The sequence below is a fragment of the Schistocerca americana genome, chromosome 6 (genome assembly GCF_021461395.2).
Source record: "Schistocerca americana isolate TAMUIC-IGC-003095 chromosome 6, iqSchAmer2.1, whole genome shotgun sequence".
Classification (NCBI taxonomy): domain Eukaryota; kingdom Metazoa; phylum Arthropoda; class Insecta; order Orthoptera; family Acrididae; genus Schistocerca; species Schistocerca americana.
The window spans coordinates 78,267,407-78,291,540 of NC_060124.1; the positions used below are offsets into that span (position 1 = coordinate 78,267,407).

Consider the following 24,134-nt stretch of genomic DNA (forward strand, 5'->3'; position numbering starts at 1 on the left):
CAGTAAGCAGCTTCAGAAGGATGTAGGCTGTAGCACTTACTCAGAAATGAAGAAGCTTGCACAGGATAGAGTAGCATGGAGAGCTGCATCAAACCAGCCTTTGGACTGAAGACCAAAACAACAACATAAAACATTCAAACGGTTCAAATGGCTCTGAGCACTACGCGACTTAACTTCTGAGGTCATCAGTCGCCTAGAACTTAGAACTAATTAAACCTCACTAATCTAAGGCCATCACACACATCCATGCCCGAGGCAGGATTCGAACCTGCGACCGTAGCGGTCGCCCGGTTCCAGACTGTAGCGCCTAGAACCGCACGGCCAATCCGGCCGGCCAACATAAAAGACAATGACCTGACTGACTGAATGACTCGTCAATGCTCAGCCCAAACCGCTGAGGATAGAAACTTGAACTTTGGAGGAAGGTGTGTATCTTATACTGTACGCATCGTTTAAGAAGGGGTTTTTCTAAATTCCAACATTAAGGGGGTAAAATAGGGAATAAAGGTTTTTTTTTTTTTTTGAAAAAATTCGCTATTAAGGCAATTTTGAAGCTAGACCTACGAAAAATAGTATATGGTTACTCGGTCAGAAATAAAGAAATACATGTTTCATCAATTATGGAAATTTAACCTTATGGGGGTGAAATATTGGATGAAAGCTTTTTTTGAAAATATATCATTGTTAAAGAACTACTAAAGTATGTGTAAAGCTACATCTGTGAACATTGGTAACACGTTTTTCAGTGTTTCAGTGTTCACCCTTAAGGGGGTGAAATAGGGGACGAGATTTTTTATGAAAATATTTGTTTATGAAAGCATTTTTGAAGCTCAATCTACGAAAATTTAAATTTGGCTTCCCAGTTAATTAAAAAATACGTGTTTCGCTGTTTTTGAAAATTTAACCCCTGTGTGGGTGAAACGGTGGCTGAATGGTTTTATGGAAATATTTCATTGTGCAAGCATTTTTGAAGCTAAATCTATGGAAATTTGTATTTTGCTTCTATGCTAGAAATAAAACACACGTATGTCACAGTATTTGGACATTCAAGCCCTAAGGGGGTGAAATAGGGCGTGAAACATATTATGAAAATATTTCATTGCAAAAGTATTTTTAAAGCTAAATCTTTGAAAATTGGTGTTTGGCTTCTCGGTTAGAGATGAAAAAACACATGTTTCACTGTTTTTGGAAATTCAACCCCTAATGGGGTGAAATAGGGTGACGCTGATTCACTGACTCATTACCGCCCAGCCCAAACCGCTAAGGACAGAAACTTGAAGTTTAGGGAGGGTGTGGTTCTTACACTGTACGTATCGTTTAAGAAGAAAATGTCTGAAATTCCACTCCTAAGTGGTAGAAATAAGGGATGAAATGCTTTTTGAAAGTCTGTCGCTATTAAGCGAGTTTTGAAGCTAGAACAAAGAATACTGGTATGTTGTTTATCAGTCATAAAATAAAATAAATTTGTTTCAGCATTTTTGGAAATTGAACCACTAAGGGGGTAAAAGGGTGGGTGAAAGTTTTTTAAATAAAATATTACTAAGAAACTACTAAAGGGTTTTTAAGGCTACATCCATGACAACTGGTATTTGACTTCTCGGTTAGACATAAAAAAAAAATACGCATTTCAGTACTTCTTGAAATTCGACCCCCAAAGAAATGCAATAGAGGATGAAAATTGTAAACAAAATATTTCGTTACATTAAAAAAATTTAAAGTTAAATTTATGAAAACTGGTATTTCACTTCTCTGTTAGGTATAAAGAAATATTTGTTATTGGACGAAATTGCTATGAAAATATCTCCACAAGAACGCAGAAGACATGATTAAAAACAGCTTTGGATCCCAGCTACCAGAATCGCTTTTTGCTCAGAAGTACATTCGGAAAAGACCATACTTATATGTGCTTAATTAGCATGAAAAGCTTAGAAGGTGTTACAGTTTGTGAACAACATAAAAATTCGATTAAATTAAAACAAAAAAAAATCTGCAGGCCAGATAGTCTACGGGAGCGAAGCAGCGGGCGCAAAGCTACATATATACACTATGTGATCGAAAGTATCCGGACACCTGGCTGAAAATGACTTACAAGTTCGTGGCGCCCTCCATCGGTAATGCTGGAATTCAGTATGGTGTTGGCCCACCATTAGCCTTGATGACAGCTTCCATTCTCGCAGGCATACGTTCAGTAATGGAATGTTCCTTGGAGAATGGCAGCCCATTCTTCCGAAGTGCTGTACTGAAGAGAGGTATCGATGTTGGTCCGTGAGGCCTGGCACCAAGTCGGCGTTCCAAAACATCCCAAAGATGTTCTATAGGATTCAGGTTAGGACTCTGAGCAGGCCAGTCCATTACAGGGATGTTATTCTCGTGTAACCACTCTGCCACAGGCCGAGCATTATGAACAGGTGCTCGATCGTGTTGAAAGAGGCAATCGCCATCCCCGATTTGCTCTTCAACAGTGGTAAGCAAGAAGGTGCTTAAAAGACCAATGTAGGTCTCTGCTGTGATAGTGCCATGCAAAACAACATGCCTCCATGAAAACACGGCCACACCTTGACACCACCGCCTCCGAATTTTACTTTTGGCACTACGCACGCTGGCGGATGACGTTCACCGGGCATTCGTCATACCCAAACCCTGCATTGGATCGCCACATTGCCTACCGTGATTCGACACGCCACACAACATTTTTCCACTGTTCAATCCAATGTTTACGCTTCTTAGACCAAGCGAGGCGTCGTTTGGCATTTACCAGCGTGATGTGTGGCTTATGAACAGCCGCTCGACCATGAAATCCAAGTTTTCTCACCTCCCGCCTAACTGTCATAGTGCTTGAAGTGGGTCCTGATGCACTTTATAATTCCTGTGTGAAGGTCTGGATAGATGTTTGCCTATTACACGTTACGACCCTCTTCAATTGTCGGCGGTCTCCAGTCAACAGACGAGGTCGGCCTGTACGCTTTTGTGCTATACGTGTCCCTTCACGTTTCCACTTGACTATCACATCGGAAACAGTGGACCTAGGGATGTTTAGGAGCGTGGAAATCTGGCGTAAGGACGTATGACACAAATGACACCCAATCACCTGACCACGTTCGAAGTCCGTGAGTTCCGCGGAGCGCCCCATTCTGCTCTCTCATGACGTTTAATGACTACTGAGGTCGCTGATATGGAGTACCTGGCAGTAGGTGGCAGCACAATGCACTTAATATGAAAAACGTATGTTTTGGGGGGTGTCCGGATACTTTTGATCACATAGTGTATATGGTGTGCTTCATCAGTCAGTTTAAACATAAATAACTCGAACGCTTAAGCTCTGTATGTACCAGTTAACATTTGTAAATGTTTGATATTAAGTACACAATACTGATCCTGTTTTCCTTGTTGGCAACATTGCACCAGTAAGTTGGAGCACATCCTTTTTGCTAATAACAAGTAGGGTTTGAAATCATTTACAACCTCGCTGTTGAGCGCCCATAGCTCCGGTTTGGATACCTCTTCTTTAGTGCTGACCCTCATGGTTCTAAATCGGTACTGTTTCGTGGCCGTCCATTGCCAGCGCTAGCATTCAATCGTTGCTGTATGTAGCACAGTAAAGTATAGCTTAGTGAATGTCATGTAAAGCAAGAGAATCTTGTCCCCATCCCGAAACTATACCACACCACACAAACACCACTCTTTTTCCCGTGGCATAAGTCGAGTTCTGCGCGGGGCTTCAATAATTACTTCCTCTGATTCCTGGAAAAGCTTCCGTTACTGACTAATAAAGTTTACAAAAATGCATTAATTGTTGAGAAGCAATTGCGTGAGACTGTCTGAATTGCGGGTAGAAAAAGTTACCATGACTTTATACGCAAGGCACAAATCCAGCTTGTGTCTCCTCCTAAACCACTGCACCGATTTCAGCCAAACTTGGGGCGCATATCCCTTGCTGTCAGGCAACAATAGCTGTCAGGGCAGGAAACATTTATCTGCCATAGTTCAGGAGAAATGATATCATAAACAATGAGATGCGTGAAATACTGCAGCATCATGCACGATGTTTAAATTTATTACTTCTGTGCCACTAACACTATTCGCAATAAATTTCGCAGACAGTATCTACATTTGTGGCAAAATGCATCTACAAAATCATATAATGTATGTACTGGACCGGGGTCCTAGAAACGGCGAAGAGGCTTCGCCCGCCGTAGCACTCAGTGGTTCACAACCCCACGACAGGCCACAGCATTCCGGCCACCCCACCGCCGCCCCACACCGAACCCGGGGCTATTGTGCGGTTCAGCACCCAGTGGATCCCCGGGAACGTCTCATACTAGACGAGTGTAACATCAAATGTTTGCATGGTATAATAATTATCGAGTACGCGTACGTGGAAAAAGTGTTTGTGCAGCAATTGCCCACACAGTGTAACTGAGGCGGAATAAGGAGACAGCCCGCATTCGCCGAGGCAGATGGAAAACCGCCTTAAAAACCATCGACAGGCTGGCCGGCACACTGTATCTCGACACTGATCCGCGGGGCTGGATTCGTGCCGGGGGCTACTCGGGAAGCAGCGCGTTAGACTGCGCGGCTAGCCGGGCGGGCTAAATTATATCATGGTACCACACATAGTCAAGGAGATGTGACATCATAAACACTGAGATGAGTGGTAAACTGCCGCATTGTGCGTGACGCTTAAATTTATTAATTCTAACTCTATTCGCGGAGACAGTATGCTATGGACCACTCAATGTAGATACACAAATTCATCACTATGCGACACATAGTTCAAGAGATAGGAAAGAAACTCTCAGATGCGAGAAAAAAATGTCGGATCATGCACGAAGTTTTAACACATTTGTTCTTTATTGATACAACACAACTATAGTTGAGTCAACTTACGGAAATCTCTGACACCTGGCAGTGCCTGTGAGAGCTTTCAGCTGCGAAGCGCGAACATCCATAGGCGAAAACAATAGGAGTTTATAGCGCTATACAGAGGCCTTGCCACAAAGATGTTTAAAATTCGCACAGTAGGCACGCGAAGCAGCTGTACTTATACATTAGTACATTGTGCGTGTTTCTTTGTGCGACTGTTCATAATATCAAAGGTGTTTTCGCGAATACATGGAAATATTGTATTATTCTGCCCATTCATTTAATATAGGGTACCTATGAAAGCTGCTTTTTCGGATCGCTAGACAATAATTCAAGCAAATCATACTAATGGAGTTTATTACAGTAAGATTAGATTAGATTAGATTAGATTAATACTATTTCCATGGATCATGATGTGGAACGAGTCAAATTTTCCAATACATGACATAATTAAGTTAATTTAACAACATACTTAAGTTAATATAACAACTTTTTTATTTTTTGTGTTTTTTCTCTTAATTTATATCTAAAAATTCGGTGTATACAATTTCAATGCAAACAAAACAAAATAGTTCATAAGTCACTGCTATGGCGTTTCTATAATGGCTCGTCTTCCACTGCGGCCGCGTTTTTTTTTCCCCCCCCTGAGGTTAAAATGCAGCTTCACCGGTGGCTCACGGTCTTACTGTCTTAGTGGATAGTAAAACTGTTCCATTCGACAATGATGTCATTCCAAAGACATCACTTGAGTGCACGTTGAAGATGTGGCGGTGAGACTTTAAATCCCATACCACCCTCCGACGGTGGAAGTTCAGGTCGCAGGCACATACTAACCAACTACGAACTACAATAGGTATCAACAGTGGTGGTTTATGATGGTCGATACCCATCAAATGATCAATTCAACACTAAAGTGACCATAAAAGTGCTATTGTTAGCCATGGTCAGGCTCGGAGTCCTCAAGGGTGGTGAGAGGAACAGGGTGTCAGTACCAATGCCAGGGAGGCATTGTGCCAATGTTTTGTAAGCCGGTGACTGTGTCGCGTAGGACTTCTACTTTGGCATAGAGACGGCTTGTCTTCTTTCGCATGGACGTATCGAGAGTGGCCATTTCCTCGTGGAGGGTAACTACCCTAATGAGGGGAAGGGCATGCAGGCTTCAGCGATGCACCTTATTCTGCAGGCGCTGGAGGGTATGCCTCTGGGAGGCACTAATTGTAGCCCATGCAGTGGAAGCATGGGTGAGAGAAGGATGGACAACCATCCAGTACAGCTGGAGTGTGGTGTCGAGGTTCAGTTGCCCACTGTTGAACATTGGGTACAATGTTCCTTTTGGGTTTCATATTCTGCATGGTGATGGGAGAGCAGTTTTTTATGCATCCGTACACCTAGATATTTGGTATCGGGGGACCGTGGGACCTGGACGCCTGCAATAGTGATGGTGTGGCGGAGGATGGGGCGCCGTATGGTGAAGTAGACTGCCGTAGTTTCGGCGGCATTGAGGGCAATCTTGTTGGAACGACACCAGGTCACTGTCGCATCCACTTGCCTCTGGAGGCGAGCATTGAGCTGGTCTGTGTTGCAGCTGGTGGTGTTCATCGGAATATTACTGGCCGCGGCAAGCCGGGCGGCGCTTATATTCTCTTGGCCTAGATGCCGCTCCTGCCGCACTCGTGGCGTGCTATTGGCTGACGTCGTTTCACAGCCCTCTTTGCTGTAACGTTCCAGGTCGACGAGCCGGCGCCTGATTTTACACCGGAACAGATATTACACTACAAACACGGTTCATTTTTTGTTTCCGTTTCTAATAGAAAAATTAGCAAAATGAATACCCTTGCAATGCCCAGTTGGTCAACTAGTACCAAAGTAAATTTTATAAGACAGTAACTATCGGTGCTCTGTTTGATCTTCAACAGACTTCTCATTGGAAAGATGGATATTGTTGTGGCAGACGATACAGTCCCTAGTTCCTGCAGGTGAGACTTGTAAAAGAGAAAAGCGGACGCAAATTTGGCAACGCTTGTATGTGTGTTTGCAGGGCGCAGGGTCGGCGGAAGATCTCCCGCGTGGACATCGAGAAGTGCCGGCCGCGCATCCAGCGCTGTGAGAAGCTCGCCTGCACCGACAACTCGACCAAGGGCCCCGTCTGCGGCTCCGACGCCAACACCTACGACGACATGTGCAAGCTGCAGAAGGAGGCCTGTCTGTGAGTCTCCACTCTGTATTTGATTTTGCTGTTCGGAAGGTCTGTCAGTTATCTTCTAGTCGCTGAACTATCCAACTGAGTACATGCAATGAAAGCTTGTGCGATTTTTAAATACCACTGCCTTTTACAAAAGCCTGAAAATTATTTCAGTGCGTAACTATAAAGCACTGGGGAACGTGCTGTCCATAATCTCCAGTCTGCAGGTCTGTGACTCAGCTCGCCGTAATTGAAATAAAATGTTATAATTCTCTATGCACACTCTAATACAAAAAAAATGACGCACCACCAAGGAATTATCCAAATTGGACGGAAATCGGTAGATGTGATGCAAATGTACAGACAAACAAATGATTACAATTTCAGAACAATTGGGTAATTTATTCAAGAGAAAGAGCTTCAGAAATTGAGCAAGTCAATGGCGCGTTAGCCGACCTCTGGTCCTTATGCGAGCGGTTATTCAGCTCGAGATTGATTGTTAAGATTAGTCGGGTGCTATCCTGTGGGATAGCACCTTAAATCGTCAAAAGCTCACGATGGTTGGAGGTCACTGCCCGTAATGCTGCAGAACTTCTCAATTGGGGAGAGATCCAGCGAATTTGTTGGTCAAGGCAGAGTTTGGCAAGCACTAAGACAAGCAGCAGAAACTCTCTCCGTGTGCGGACGGGCATTATCTTGCTGAAATGTAAGCCCAGGATGGCTCGCCATGGAAAGCAACAGAACGGGGCGTAGAACATCTTCGACGTACCGCTGTGGCGTAAGCGTGGCCGCGGATGACAACCAAAGGGGTACAGACATGAACTGGATTGGCACCACAGACCGATCACTCCTGGTTGTCGGGCCGTATAGGCCACAGTCAGGTTTGTATCCCACCTCTGTCCAGGGCATCTCCAAACATATCTTCGCTACTCATCGTGACTCAGTTCGAAGCCAGACTCACCACTGCATCTATATCTACAGGGCTATTACAAATGATTGAAGCGATTTCATAAATTCACTGTAGCTCCATTCATTGACATATGGTCACGACACACTACAGATACGTAGAAAAACTCATAAAGTTTTGTTCGGCTGAAGCCGCACTTCAGGTTTCTGCCGCCAGAGCGCTCGAGAGCGCAGTGAGACAAAATGGCGACAGGAGCCGAGAAAGCATATGTCGTGCTTGAAATGCACTCACATCAGTCAGTCATAACAGTGCAACGACACTTCAGGACGAAGTTCAACAAAGATCCACCAACTGCTAACTCCATTCGGCGATGGTATGCGCAGTTTAAAGCTTCTGGATGCCTCTGTAAGGGGAAATCAACGGGTCGGCCTGCAGTGAGCGAAGAAACGGTTGAACGCGCACGGGCAAGTTTCACGCTTAGCCCGAGGAAGTCGACGAATAAAGCAAGCAGGGAGCTAAACGTACCACAGCCGACGGTTTGGAAAATCTTACGGAAAAGGCTAAAGCAGAAGCCTTACGGTTTACAATTGCTACAAGCCCTGACACCCAATGACAAAGTCAAACGCTTTGAATTTTCGGCGCGGTTGCAATAGCTCATGGAAGAGGATGCGTTCAGTGCGAAACTTGTTTTCAGTGATGAAGCAACATTTTTTCTTAATGGTGAAGTGAACAGACACAATGTACGAATCTGGGCGGTAGAGAATCATCACGCATTCGTGCAGCAAATTCGCAATTCACCAAAAGTTAACGTGTTTTGTGCAATCTCACGGTTTAAAGTTTACGGCCCCTTTTTCTTCTGCGAAAAAATCGTTACAGGACACGTGTATCTGGACATGCTGGAAAATTGGCTCATGCCACAACTGTAGACCGACAGCGCCGACTTCATCTTTCAACAGGATGGTGCTCCACCGCACTTCCATCATGATGTTCGGCATTTCTTAAACAGGAGATTGGAAAACCGATGGATCGGTCGTGGTGGAGATCATGATCAGCAATTCATGTCATGGCCTCCACGCTCTCCCGAAGTAACCCCATGCGATTTCTTCCTGTGGGGTTATGTGAAAGATTCAGTGTTTAAACCTCCTCTACCAAGAAACGTGCCAGAACTGCGAGCTCCCATCAACGATGCTTTCGAACTCATTGATGGGGACATGCTGCGCCGAGTGTGGGAGGAACTTGATTATCGGCTTGATGTCTGCCGAATCACTAAAGGGGCACCTATCGAACATTTGTGAATGCCTAAAAAAACTTTTTTAGTTTTTGTATGTGTGTGCAAAGCATTGTGAAAATATCTCAAATAATAAAGTTATTGTAGAGCTGTGAAATCGCTTCAATCATTTGTAATAACCCTGTACATGGATACCCTGAAAATCACATTTAAGTGCCTGGCAAAGGGTTCATCGAACCACATTCACAATTCTCTATTATTCCAATCTCGTATAGCGCGCGGAAAGAACGAACACCTATGTCTTTCCGTACGAGCTCTGATTTCCCTTATTTTATCGTGGTGATCGTTCCTCCCTATGTAGGTCGGTGTCAACAAAATGTTTTCGCATTCGGAGGAGGAAGTTGATGATTGGAATTTCGTGATAAGATTCCGTCGCAACGAAAAACACCTTTCTTTTAATGATTTCCAGCCCAAATCCTGTATCATTTCTGTGACACTCTCTCCCATATTTCGCGATAATACAAAACGTGCTGCCTTTCTTTAAACTTTTTCGATGTACTCCGTCAGTCCTATCTGGTAAGAATCCCACACCGCGCAGCAGTATTCTAAAAGAGGACGGATAAGCGTAGTGTAGCCAGTCTCCTTAGTAGGTCTGTTACATTTTCTAAGTGTCCTGCCAATAAAACGCAGTCTTTGGTTAGCATTCCCCACAGCATTTTCTATGTGCTTCTTCCAATTTAAGTTGTTCGTAATTGTAATACGTAGGTATTTAGTTGAATTACGGCTTTTAGATTAGACTGATTTATCACGTAACCGAAGTTTAACGAGTTCCTTTCAGCACTCATGATGATGACCTCACACTTTTCGTTATTCAGAGTCAACTGCCACTTTTCGCACCATTCCGATATTTTTTCTAAATCGTTTTACAGTTTGTTTTGATCTTCTGATGACTTTATTAGTCGATAAACGACAGCATCATCTGCAAACAACCGAAGACGGTTGCTCAGATTGTCTCCCAAATCGTTTATATAGATTAGGAACAGCAAAGGGCTTATAACACTACCTTGGGAACGCCAGAAATCACTTCTGTTTTACTCGATGACTTTCCGTCAATTACTACGAACTGTGACCTGTCTGACAGGAAATCACAAATCCATTCACATAACTGAGACGCTATTTCATAATCACGCAATTTCACCTCGAGCCGCTTGTGTGGTACAGTATCAAAAGCCTTCCGGTAATCCAGAGATACGGAATCGATCTGAAATCTCTTGTCAATAGCACTCAGCACTTCATGTGAATAAAGAGCTAGTTGTGTTTCACAAGAACGATGTTCTCTAAACCTATGCTGACTGTGTGCCAATAGACCGTTTTCTTCGAGGTAATTCATTACGTTCGAACACAATATATGTTCTAAAATCCTCCTGCATATCGACGTTAACGATATGGGCCTGTAATTTAGTGGATTACTCCTACTACCTTTCTTAAATATTGGTGTGACATGTGCACCTTTCCAGTCTTTGCGTACAGATCTTTCGTCGAGCGAATGGTTGTACATGACTGTTAAGTATGGAGCTAATGCATCAGTATACTCCGAAAGGAACCTAATTGGTATACTGTCTGGACAAGAAGACTTGCTTTTATTAGGTGATTTAAGTTACTTCACTACTCCGAGGATATTTACTTCTACATTGCTCATGGTGGCAGCTGTTCTCGATTCAAATTCTGGAATATTTACTTCTTCTTTTGTGAAAGGCAATTCTATTCCAGTCAGTGAGATTCCAGGCCGAATGTACCCGACACCGCTGCTAACAGGCATGTCGGTATTAAGAGGTCAATGATAGTCGGCGCAAAGGGCGCCATGATCTCTGCCCCCTTTCTGTGAGCCGTCTATTAATGGTCCGTGTGGCCACTAAAGCACCAGTTGCACGTCGGATCGATGATGATTACGAGTCTTGGGCTCAGAGTGCCTCTCGGTCATCACGTTCTGTCGTCTCTAGCTGGACCCATTTCTGGCAACATTTTCCAATAGCAGCAACGTTCTTGTTCACAGAGCGATTCACCCATTACTCCAACCGGCTTCTTTCGAGTGCTTATTAAGGTAGCAAGACTTCAAAGAACTGCAAATATATTAACTGTGGGTGAGAACTTTTATAGAATTTACGGCAGTAGACTTTCATTTAACGTAATAGTCCTCTCGCAGATGCTGCCATCTGCGTATATTGTTCACACGCCTGTCTGCGAGGCATAGTTACTGTTCAAATAAGTACATGGAATGAGATTCGCAAAGACGTTGTGCCACGGTATCGACAGCCCCTTGTTTACTATCCTTGCCAACTGCGCGGTTAAATTGCCCAGCAGCGTCAAAAAATGCATCCATCGGCTGCCAAAGTTCAGAATTTTGCATTTTCTGCAGATACCTGTATGAATATCAATTTGTGAACAATTTGCATAACTCCTTCGTGGTGCGTTTTTTTCTCCTTTTTTTTAGTGTATAATCCAGAGATGCCATGAACTAAGACGTTAAACGAAAGCGTACTATCGTTTAATAAAACACTACGTTCAATAGAAGTTCTTGTCCACAGTTAATATTTTTGCAGTTCATGAAAATTTTCCTATCTTAATCAGTACTCGACACAGTTCAAACACGACTTCTACTCGAAGTTCCAAGTATTGTTTATTATCACTCCTTCTGTTAATTAAGTGCAGCATTGGTATGCGGCAGGTACTGCCTTGTTCCGTAGCCTCTTCTCTACAGCTCCATTTGGCGGGAAGCCTCAGCATTGAACGGTTGTGTTGTTAGAGTGTAAAGCATGGAACCCTGCGCAGACTGTCGCTCAATGTGATTTAAGCAATGCGGAGTCATTAAATTCTTGATAGCAGAAGGTGTCACCCCAAAGGAGATTCATCAGAGAATGAAAGCAGTTTATGGTGACTGTGTTGATGTGAGTACTGTTGCGTCGTTGGGCTACTAAGTTTAAAGATGTTAAGGCGGGACACAAAGACTCGCCCCAGAAAAAGAAATTCAAGACGCAGCCTTCAGCTGGAAAAATCATGGGCACATGCTCATGTGAAATGCCGATTGTGCCTGCAGTTTCTCTCTGAGTGATATGACGGTCGTCCTGAATCAATCTGTCAATATTTTGCTTGTGAAACTCGGTGGTCACTGTCACAGGACGTTCAACTCTTTTGTTTGTCACGTAGGTCAGATGTTCCCGCCTCAACATCTTTAAAACTTACTCGACCAAAGAGTATGCACTTTTGAAATTTTGTAAAAAGCGGATTTTTCTCGAAACTAATGAGCGGATCGTGCTGAAACTCAAAATATGTCATCTTGATATTGGTTTTACATCTTGCAAAGTATTGTGACATTATTTAAATACTTAATTTTATTTCAAACTATTGTGCAGTTCTTTGAGTATCAGTGCATACGTTAGGATATGCCCGATCCCTCACTCGCCTGCTATCGTGGCTGTGTATCCACAGTACTTGCCCCCCCCCCCCCCCCCACCTCTCGCGCTACTGCCACCATGCTCTCTCTCTCTCAAACCATCAGATGTGACTCACTACTTTACACCCCACCACAATTGAATGTGTACTGATAATTGAAAATCTGTGCCACCCCGGAGCTCGACTGGAATTCCTGCTTATCAAGAGTCTCACCTCAACATTTAGACTAACTGAGCTTGATTCCAGTAGTCTAACACCTATTTACACTGATGGTTCAGCATAACTGAACAGTTTGAACTGATATCATTTTAAGCCACTAATTTCATTTCCATCAATCCATTCATTTCATTTCATTCCAGTGCATTTAACTCATTTCCATCACAATTATTCTTACTACTTCAGTGTATTGAAATGAAATGAAATAATTGTATGGCATTATTGGCTAGGAGACCCATCTATTGTTGTTTGGACACCTAGCCCAAGTCTCTTTATTTGATGCCACTTCAGTGAGTCGCTTGTCGACAATGAAGAAAACACAATATCCAGTTCCTGAGTAGGTAAAATCTCCAACTTGGCCAGGAATCAAACTCAGGCCTCCTGCATGGTAGACAATTGCACTGACCTCTCAGCTCCAGAGATGGAAAAAAGATTTGATAGAACCCCATTACTCATCCTATTATGTTATTACATCCCTGTATGACGGGGCTTGTTACATACTATGAGAGGCAATGTAACACAGCAGTGTAAGACTGTTGTTGTAGAAACTACCATGTTAACTATTTATTGATGCTTCAAGATGTGTCCTTTCAGCCTAACCTTTCATTTAGTCTAGCTGTTCTATAAATAATTCTCTTTGGTGATGTTTAAAGTTTTATTTTCAAGCCTAATGCAGGAAATGGAACTCTTGAGAAAATAACAAAAATCTTATTGAAAATAAACACCTACATTTACATCAATGTGACTACTCTGCATTTCACACTTAAGTGCTTGGCAAAGTGCTCAGAGAACCACCTTCAGGCTATTTTGCAACCATTCCATTCTCAAACAGCACCTGGGAATAACAAACACTAAATCTTTCCATCTGGCCTCTGGCTTCTCTAATTTTTTCTGTACAGCTATTTCTGCACTTGTAGATAGGAGTCAAGAAAATATTTTCACACTCGGAGAAGCTATTTGGCGATTCAAATTTCATAAAAAGATCTCAAAGTAATGAAAAACACCTTGCTTATTATGTCCGTGACATACTCTCCCATATTTCACGATAATATGTAACAAGCTGCCCGTCATTGAACTTTTTCGATGTCCTCCATCAATCCTATCTGATAAGGATCCCATATTGTGTTGCAATGTTCCCAAAGAGGACGTCAAGTCTAGTGCAAGCAATCTAATAGGTTTGTTGTATCTCCTAAGTGTTCTGACAGTAAAAAACTACAAAAAAGAAAAAAAAAGTGATACACACTTGTTGGTGGCACGTTTTAGTCCACCGCTATGTAACTGAAGATGGTGTAAGAGTCAGTTTTGACAAACAAGCTACAAGAAGCCTGAGAAGCCAATGGGAAACCAGATATTTTATGTTGGAGACAGGCAGTCACATACTTAATAGAAGTGGCGTGTAGTTACAATTTTTTAATGATGTACTTACATGTTTATCTTCTTCTTTCATTTTCACAGTAAAGGAATACTGATGGCACATGTGGGCAACTGTTCTGACCTAACAGCACAGGATGAATGCCCAGAAGAATGTCCAGATACTGAGGACAAGCCAGTGTGTGCCTCTGATGGAAATGTCTACAGGTTAGTGAAAAACGCATCCATGCCTGACTGCAGTTTCATGATTTAGCAACATTTTAACAGAAATTGTTGTACTCTGTCATTATTTTTATGATTAATTCTCTCTCTGAAAGGCATGTCATGGAACATTTAATACTGTTTAGTTACTATTTTCATCAAACTTTCACAGTTACAAGTGGAAGAATGGAGATTAATTCATGAAAATTTTGTTTTTCCTCTTCCTCCCACTTTGGCTGGATCTTGCCTTTCTAAATTTTTACGTTGGATGTACATTAGACCTACACTGACACATTAGCTGAGAAGGAAACAAAACTACAAAATGTTTAATACTATTTGTTGCTACCTTTTCACTCAGTTCCTTGAACTATCAATCAGCTAAATTTCTTTCTTTATGCTTCATTTAGCACTTATCTGGAGATATATATATATATATATATATATATATATATATATATATATATATTTTCAAAAAGGAGTGTAGGTAAAGTTTGCCTCTCATGGATGACTCCATTTCATGCCATTATGTAAAACTTTTGGCATTACTTATAAGTCTATATCTCAAGTAGCTGCCATTATTAACATATTTTCACGTAAATCATAACTTTTTCAATGACCAACAACATGTGATGAGTGATTTTTCAATTTATTTCCATTTATTTGTCGACTGAACAGTCTATGGCTGTTCCAGTTTACAGTGTTTGGTGGGCACAACATTTCCGCTGAGATGCTGCTGTTGTCATGTTTTCTGACAAACTGATCTCCTGGTGGTGCACTACTGATTTGCATCCCCATCCCTTGTGTATGGAGCAGCTTGCAGGAGGAGGTGATATGTCGATTCTGCACCCCCAGGAGGTCAGTTCATCAGCACACCTGATGATGGTAATAGCTCTGATTGCCAAAATATTGTGCCCACTGGACACTGTGAACCAGAAGTATGCCTGTGGACTGTTCAAATGACATGTCAGATGTTTCAAGAATTATAACCTCTTTATATTTCTTCTCTTACCAAGATAAGAAACCAAGGCAATAATAATGAAATCTAACTTTTTCTTCTCAGTAATGGGCAGGTGAATGTATTGAACAACAGAATTGCTTTTAGATGTTCACTATAACACTGTGTGTCCAAATGATTAAAACAATCTGTACTTCATACTGCTCATGAGATTAGCGTGCACAATCTCTGCTATAAATCCAGCAAATGCAGTGCTGCTGAATACTGAAATATGCAAATAACTGATGTGCGTCATCCCATACAATCTCCTAATAAATTAAATTTATTTATGTGTTCGCTGGGAACCCAATTATCTTTTACATGAAATCTTATCTCCTTCAACAAATTCTTGATCCACAATGTATGCATGTTATATGTTTGAGAATGAACTGTGTCTCTTTGTTTCAGATCTGAGTGTATCATGCGGCGAGAGACATGCGGACAAAAAGTAGTAGCAGTTCCTCTTCATCACTGCCGCACAACTGAGCGTTGCAATGATATATGTGATGAGGAGAGTGCCTTTGTTTGTGGTTCGGACAATAAATTCTATCGCAACGAATGTGAGATGCGTCGCAGCAACTGTGGGTGAGTGTGACTTCCATTCACTCATTTCAAGTTGCAACAGGCAACAACAGGGAAGAACGGTGGCAGGTGGCCTATCTTCACTGGATGGAATAGGGCACACAGTGTATATCTGCAAATCATAGGTAAAAGCAACTTCCGAACCTACACCAGTGTGTGGTCCTCGCATAGTAAGGAAAAAGAAAATAACATGCCCTTTGTGGATAGTCTACAATCTTTCAGTGTTACAAAACAAGTCAGATAAAGTTCATCAGTACAAGGAAAAGGATAGATTGCCACGCAACATAAAGATGACATGTTGAGTTGTAGACTGGCACAACAGAAAGACTGCCACACATTTATATGAAGACGGCATCAGTTCTTTCGGACACATTCAAAGGAACAGGTACCATCTTCATATACTTAAGGTTAACTGGCCATTGACCTTCTTCTTCTGTGCTCGATACACACGCATTGCCCAACTCTTATGGGACTCAGTAAGATTGTTTGCTGCTAGTAATGAGTGTAATGGGCAGGGACACTACGAATGTAGTGTGTGGACATTAAGTTGGGAATGTGGGTCTCACAGGGGCAGGCAAGGGATAAATCCCTGCAGTTGCACTATCCTCTGTGCCCTCAGTGGCTCAGATGGATAGAGCATCTGCCATGTAAGAAGGAGATCCCAGGTTCGAGTCCTGGTCGGGGCACACATTTTCAACTGTCCCCGTTGATGTACATCAATGCCTGTAGACAGCTTAGAGTCTTGATTTAATTATCATTTCATGCCACACATTTAGCTTTCTGCCGAAGTCTTCTTCAGAAAAGGAACCCCCACACATGCACACACTCACATACAGACATTCATTCACACAAGCAAGCACACATCGTGCACACATGGCCACCATCTCCAGCAGCTCAAATTGGAATGCAGCTGTCACATGGAAAAATAGCAACAATATGGAGAGGCCAGAAAAGCGGAAGGTATAGCAGGGTATGGGTGGGGTGAGAGAAGTTGTAGTCTGGTAGAGGGTGGAAGGACTAGATGGAGATATGACAAGACTGCCACTAGACACAGCATCGAGAGGCTGTGGGGTAGGGTGTTGGGGAGGGGGCAACAGGGAGCGGAAAATGAGAGAGTAGGGAAGGGGAAAGACGGGTGGGTGCACTGACGCACGGTGGCACACCGTGAGGGTGGGGGGACATGAATAAGAAGGATGTGACAGGACAGACATTTCAGGAACTGTTGTGTGGAGGGTATGGGGCAGTGAGTAACCATAGGTTGAGGCCAGGATGATTTCTGGAGTGAAGAATGTGTTGTAAGGATAACTCCCTTCTGTGCAGTGCAGAAAAGTTGGTGGTGGATGACACGAACCAGATGGCCAGGGGTGTAAAGGAGCATTGAAATCAAGCATGTTTGTTCTGCTGCATGTTCTGCCACTGGTTGATCTACTACAGTACACCCAAAATCATCCTGACCGCAACCTCAGGTAACATATGGTCCCCACACTCTCCACCAACAGTTTCCACACCCTCTGTCCTATCACCTTCTCCCTTCTGATGTCCCTTCAACCTCATTGTAAGCCGTCCTCTGCCAACACACCCACCCATCTTTCCGTTTCCCTTCTCCTCTACTTTTCTACTCCCCATAACTCACCCTCCTCAACAACCTGCCCAACAGCATCCAAACACTGCACCTGGTCGCAGTCTTGTCTTGCCTCCATCTAGTCCCTGCACACTCTGCCAGACGGCTCTCTTCTCTCCCCCAATCCACACACTGCCACCCCTTCTCCTTCACTTTCCCCTCCAGACTGCTGCTCGCATTCCACATGACAGTTGCATTCTGGTCTAAGCTGCTGGATATGGCAGTCATGTGTGCGTGAAGTGCGCTTGCTTGTGTGAATGACTGTGTGTGTTCATGTGTGTGTGTTTCCTTTTCTGAAAAAGGCCTTAGGCTGAAAGCTAAATGTCTGTCAGTCTTTTCATTGTGGCTGTCTTCAACTCAACATGTCATCTTTAAGAAGAGTAGCAGTCTTTCTTTTTCCTTATATTGCTGATATTCCAACATGTTGTTTCCAATGTTAGGTGAAGTTCAGTTACATTTTACATTTTCAAAGGAAGTTTTCGATGTTGTCAACTCTCTTAAAAATAAATCTTCAAGTGATTATGTCAAAAGCAGTGAATATCATATTTTACTCGTAATTCACTATTATGGCACCTTAGTTCACCTACATTTGCAACACACATGACAAAAACTATAGGTGACTAAGGAATGAAGAAGTTAGTTTATTCTGCATATTTACATTCAAACTGAAGGGGGGGAGGGGGGGGGGAGGGAGGTAATGAAAGCATAATATAAGAATCACATCTGCAGAAAGGTGTTCAAAAACATGAAAATTTTGACAATGTTTCAAAATATATTTGTTTTCCTTACATATACTTCTTGTTTCTCAACAAAATAATAATAAAAATAATAATTCAAAGCATGAATACAATCCTAGGATGATAAACAATGTAAACACGAACTTCAAGACCTTGACATTAGTAAAGAATGAAGTTAAGACATGTGGATACATATGATTCACCATCCTACCATACCATATTAAATGCCTTTGTTATTAATGTAGGGAAACTTATGATTTAATTTAAACATCATCATCTTCATGAAGATAAGCTGATGACTGAAAAAAAGTTTCATTCGCATTGATTTTCAATTGTACAAATCATCATCAAATGATAAAAAGTCAAACAAGCATGCTAAATGTAGGTAATAGTATGTCATCAATAACAAAATAGAACCTATGGAGTTCTACTGTAGTCATAAGTAATTGTACAGCATTATAGCTATGGTCTCAGTCACAAATAGTGAACAGTGGAACGAATTAGAAAGCATACAAATTATTAAATTGGAATCTGTTGGATACTAGTGGTGCACAACAACCATTGAATATTCAGATGTAAAGGACAGCATTCAGTGGCAGAATCCATAATTTATTTGCAGATCTTGTTTTTCATTATATAACTATAACATAGTCATCATTACTACATTACAAGACAAGTCATATAGGTTTCTTTGTTTCTGCTATGCAAATGCTATCATCAGTTGTCACACGCTTATACTCTGACATGATTATGCCTATATGATTTTTATGCTAATGCACTGATGATCATTATGTTATAGTTAGATCTAGATCTGCAATAAATTATGGATACTGGGCTGACTGCTGTCCTTCTTCACATTCGAGTACAAATTACTATCATGAAGGAGTGGTATGGTTTCCAATGAACCCAACTGCACACAGTTTGTGACTTAACATCATATGACTGTCACTGGTGTGCATCTTATCTTGGAGAAGATTGTTCTTTAAACATTTACTATCTGTGGAGCATTTCCTGTATACAACTTGCTAAATTAAAGATAATTCTGTTGAGTAACTCACTCTAATCAACTGACACGTATCTTTAAAGAAACTCTTAAAGTTAATGTATTAATTTTTCTGTTAGATAAAGTGCTCTACTCAACTGACCGGCATCTTCAAAGAAACTCTTAAAGTTATTGTATTAATTTATAGTTCGATTAATATTAAAACTTTTATAAAATTGAGGTACTTTATTGTACTGTACTTGGGTGCTTGTTCTTGACTTCCTTCTACGTCCCCAGACTCTCTTCCCTGCACCATACTTGGAATATGATTCACATAACTTAATCACCATATAATTGGGGCGCTGTGTGGTTGACAAGCACACAGACAAAACTGAAGTCATTGCTGAGCTTTTGGACTATACCTTCTTTAAAAGCTAAAAAAATATAATCAATAATGGAAATTTCTGTATGAAACATTACGTAAAATAAATTAAAGCCAACCAATCCCTTTTAACAGACTGATAGGATGAGCTGTTTTCTTCCTTGCCATTGGTTTTACAGAAAACAGAAAAGTTGTATTTATGGCTTATCGGCTTATGATTAAAAGACGACAATGCAATCTGAATTGTCTGAACTTAATAACCTCAGCAGTTCAATTATTAAAATTATGCAGAATACTGTCACTGAACCTGTTATCCTCACAGATCCAGCAGCTGGTGATGTCACTCATATCCTGTATGCCAATGATCCCAACCAATTTACCCAGATTCATTTTAAGCGACTTCAGTCCCAAATTAAAGTTTCGTTTGCAATACCAGTAAACAAGGCTCAAGGTCAGAGAGAGACAGAGTGGGAAGAAAGGGAGGTTGGGGGGGGGGAGGGGGGAGCGCGATCAGGATGTACATACAATTCCCATACATATTTAGCAGTTGTGAATCATTTCCAAATTTGCTAGTGCATATATAGATACACACACACACACATGCAGAGATGATGATCTCATGGAACAGTTTTATTTGCTTACCTTCCATGCAAGGCTGAGATTAGTAATTGCAATTCATTAATAAAATATTTTCTCAGTCTTCCGATGAAAATGCACTAGTCACTAAATACACAATTTCAATATATAGTTTCCTCCCATCACTCTTCAAGGAAAGAGAAACATGTTCATTATTTCCCAGCTTTCTTATTTTATTACTCTCCTGTTTCTTGAACTACAACATAACTCTTAAGTCTATCCCTTTCTACTGACTTTAAGTGTGCATTAAAGAACACACTGAACAAAATAACTGTGACAATCATGTAAGACAATATTGTCTCAGTAATTTCTCAGTCTGCTTTAACAAATTAATTATTTCTTTTCAGGAAACATGTCTATGCTGTTCCACTGAAACGCTGCCTGAGTGGCTTTGTCTTCCGTGGTTGTCAGAAGATCTGTCCACCACATTATGACCCGGTATGTGGCACAGATGGTAAGACATACTCCAACGAGTGCTTCCTCGAACTTGAAAACTGCCGCTCGCGGTCGCTGGTTTCTAAAGCACATCTTGGGCGGTGTGGGGAACCGATAGCATCTCCTCCACGCAACTATTTATATTAAGTCACTTTACTATCATTTACTTTTATATACATCATACATAATATGTCTTAGCACAAAGTGGTCTCTGGCTTTTTATTGCAAATTGCGGGGAGAATGAGGCAAACTTTATCCAGAAATGTCACTTGGATGTTGATTTGTTAGCAAAATAATGAAAGACTGTTTTTCATTTTCCATCGCCTATGAGATGTACACATTAATAACTTGAAAATGGTATGCAATTTTGCCACACAGGAGATATCTCACAAATCAAAACCTCTCTTAGAAAAGAAATTTACTTAAATATAAATTTTTTCCTACCCCATTCAAGCCTTCATAAATCCTGTAAGTTTCTATAAAAAAAAGAAGTATATCAGAGAGTGCCTGAACTTATTCACTAGGGGATGAAAAGTTAAATTTCACTTTAATACAAGGAGGCTATCTAAGGCCATGTCCCTGATAAAACTACGAGGTCCATCAGCTTCCTCTGTAAAAGTGAAGTCCATTATTAAATCACAACAAATTTAAATATTTTGCTTTTATTTCTTATTGTTATGGTCACTCCCAGCATAATAAACAGCTGAGAAGTAATTTCATTTCTTGAGAGACAGAAGGGATGTGTAAAAATATACATCACAGACAACAGGTGGATATAAGTTGTTTATTAACAATTTCATTGTTAATCATTCTCGGCAGTTTACAGCATATTGTAAGTTTAATGAAAAATGCCTCTAATTTATATGAACTATGGTACATTCCATGACTGCAGGTATTAATACTTTCTTGATTCACATTATAGAAAAGTAAAAAAAAAAGTATAAGATTAGTTATGTTTAACAAATTATTCAACAAGTAGGATACTTCACTCAGGAAATGATGTTTTAAGATGAGTACTTCAAATCAAATATTTGCTACTGTGTACTACTTTTCACAATGCCAAGACAGTCTAGTTCCTGAAACAAACCCACTTTCTTAGAAATATTGTAGTACAGAAAATGAAGCAAGAGAAGATTTCTTTCATTAAGTGACATAACAGTAGTATGTAGCATAATTTATATTAAGACTATTTATAAGATTTAATTTATTTTATTTTCCTTTGCTTGTAAATATATATAAAGTGTATGTTCTCATTAATGACAAATGATTTATAAAATTGTTCCTAAATTTTTGTTTATGTTTTTATACGGAATTCTTTTGTAACCTAATTTGCACAAATCTCATATTTACTTATGTATGCCCTATATTTGTCAGTCAAGATGTTGGAAAAAAAGTTTCAACTGTTTTGATCGTCACTTTACTCTAGAATATAGCTTGCAGAGAAATACATGCTTCATATGTAATTAGTATTGCCACATCCCAGTATGGTGCTAAAGATTATAACAATTTTGAGTACTAAGTGACAATGGCAATAAGAATTTGATGGGCATCACAGTACTCTAAAATGTTTGAGATGTAGTAGTCGACAAGCCACATTATATGGTAACTTTGGATTCTGAATGTTTCATAATGAAATCTAAAAGTGCATAAAAACATCACAAAAAGTGCCTTTGATTTCCCTAATATGAGATAAATCACAAATGGCGAATGCAAAATTGTATGAGTCAGACTGTAAATGAAGTGATAATGTGATAATTTATTAATTAATTTAGTAAGTGAATGTAAAACATTTACTCTTTGAAAGTGAATATTTCAATAATGGTATGTTTATGGTCTGCATTTATTTTTTTGAAATACATGTATATAAACAACTGAAGTTTTACTTGCATTTTTATCAGTTTGCAGTTTTTACCTTTGTTGTCCTCAGTTTTGCATTTGATCCATCGACTTCTAGAATTTACAGAGGATGAAAGCCACACGCAGTTAGACTTCCTATTTATTAGATTCTTTCGTGAGTCTAAGTCAAAACTCTGTTTTACTACCCAAGGATCTTCTTTATGTTTTTGGCACACTTTGATGATATTAAAATTTTTGGAAAGTAGTTTCCTGGCTTTTAAATAAGGAAGGGTTCGGGTGCACTCTGTCCATTTCCACACCTTCAGACAGTCGGTGAGTGGAAGACAAGAATTACTTCAAGCTTCTTTTTCTTCTTTCTTTCTTTTTTTTCCCTTGCAGTAGCAGACTGGGTGGAGGGGAGGGGGGGGGGGAGGGGGTGAGAGGGTTGGAGGAGGGTGGCCCATGTGCGGCCTCCTTTCGTCCAGAGGGCAGGGCCTCCAATTCTCATGGTCTCCCTGGAACCAGACAACTTTTAATCAAATCCCAAATGAGGCCAAAGTATCTTCAGTAAATAAGATTTATTTTAGAGTTCCAGACCCCACACATTCACTAAATATAAACATAGATACCTGCTTACCTATTATAATGCCTTAGTAACTGTCAGTGGGTGCAGTCAGAATTTTAAGAATTTTTGTAAAATGTTGCATGAAACTTAAAAACTGTAGAATGATAATCAGTTGTTTGCTACACACAATTATTCTTCATGTAACGCCTTTTGATACCTATGCCACTTACACAGGTATACTACAAGTACAGTTTAAAAACATCTGAAGTGCTTAACATTGATTTATCAATTTTTTAATTACAGTAGTTCATTCTAAAAATTACTTTTTCAAAGATTACAGATAATTAAAAACACTACAGTCATTTAGATTTTATATGTTGGAACTAATTGTAGAAAAATGCTTTTTTCTGCCGCATTCCCCCAATATCATAAAAATCAATCTACCTCTATAGTCAGTGCCTTGAAGGTGTTGCATCCTACTCACATCTACATCTATACTCTGCAAACTACCGTGAGGTGCATGGCAGAGAGTATATTCCATTGTACCAGTTATTATGGTTCCTTTCTGTTCCACTCGTGTATGGAGTGTGGGATGAGTTCGGCATGAAACATAAATAACAGATATTTCTGATGCATCTAACTCAGACTTGTCTTCATCAAATGACACTGCACATTGGTCAATACCTGTTCCCGTGCATATCAAAATTGTGATTACTGAAAAAGGTAATTAAATATATCAAAACAAGGAGGGACTTTCGGAATCTATAGGAGTACCAGGTGCACACATAAAAGGAACACATCATTGTTTTACTTTGTTGTGCTTCTACTCACATTTGAACAAGATGAATATTTATGGAAATAGATGCGATACTCACCATCACCAAAGAAACTATACAGTTTTTACTGTCACTTATTTGCCTCTGAGGGTAATACCAACAAAAATAAA

At 40.7% G+C, this 24,134-nt stretch overlaps 1 protein-coding gene across 1 annotated transcript in view; it reads left to right on the plus strand.

Annotated features, from left to right (window-relative positions):
- The window catches only part of LOC124619519 (agrin), a 311,708-nt gene extending 289,050 nt beyond the window's left edge, over positions 1 to 22,658 (plus strand). The window contains exons 7-10 of the mRNA XM_047145966.1: positions 6,902 to 7,069; positions 14,302 to 14,424; positions 15,821 to 15,997; positions 20,700 to 22,658. Of these exons, the coding sequence (XP_047001922.1) occupies positions 6,902 to 7,069; positions 14,302 to 14,424; positions 15,821 to 15,997; positions 20,700 to 20,934 (703 nt within the window). The 3' untranslated portion in view covers positions 20,935 to 22,658. The remainder of the gene's footprint in view (positions 1 to 6,901; positions 7,070 to 14,301; positions 14,425 to 15,820; positions 15,998 to 20,699) is intronic.
- The last annotated feature ends 1,476 nt before the right edge of the window (positions 22,659 to 24,134 follow it).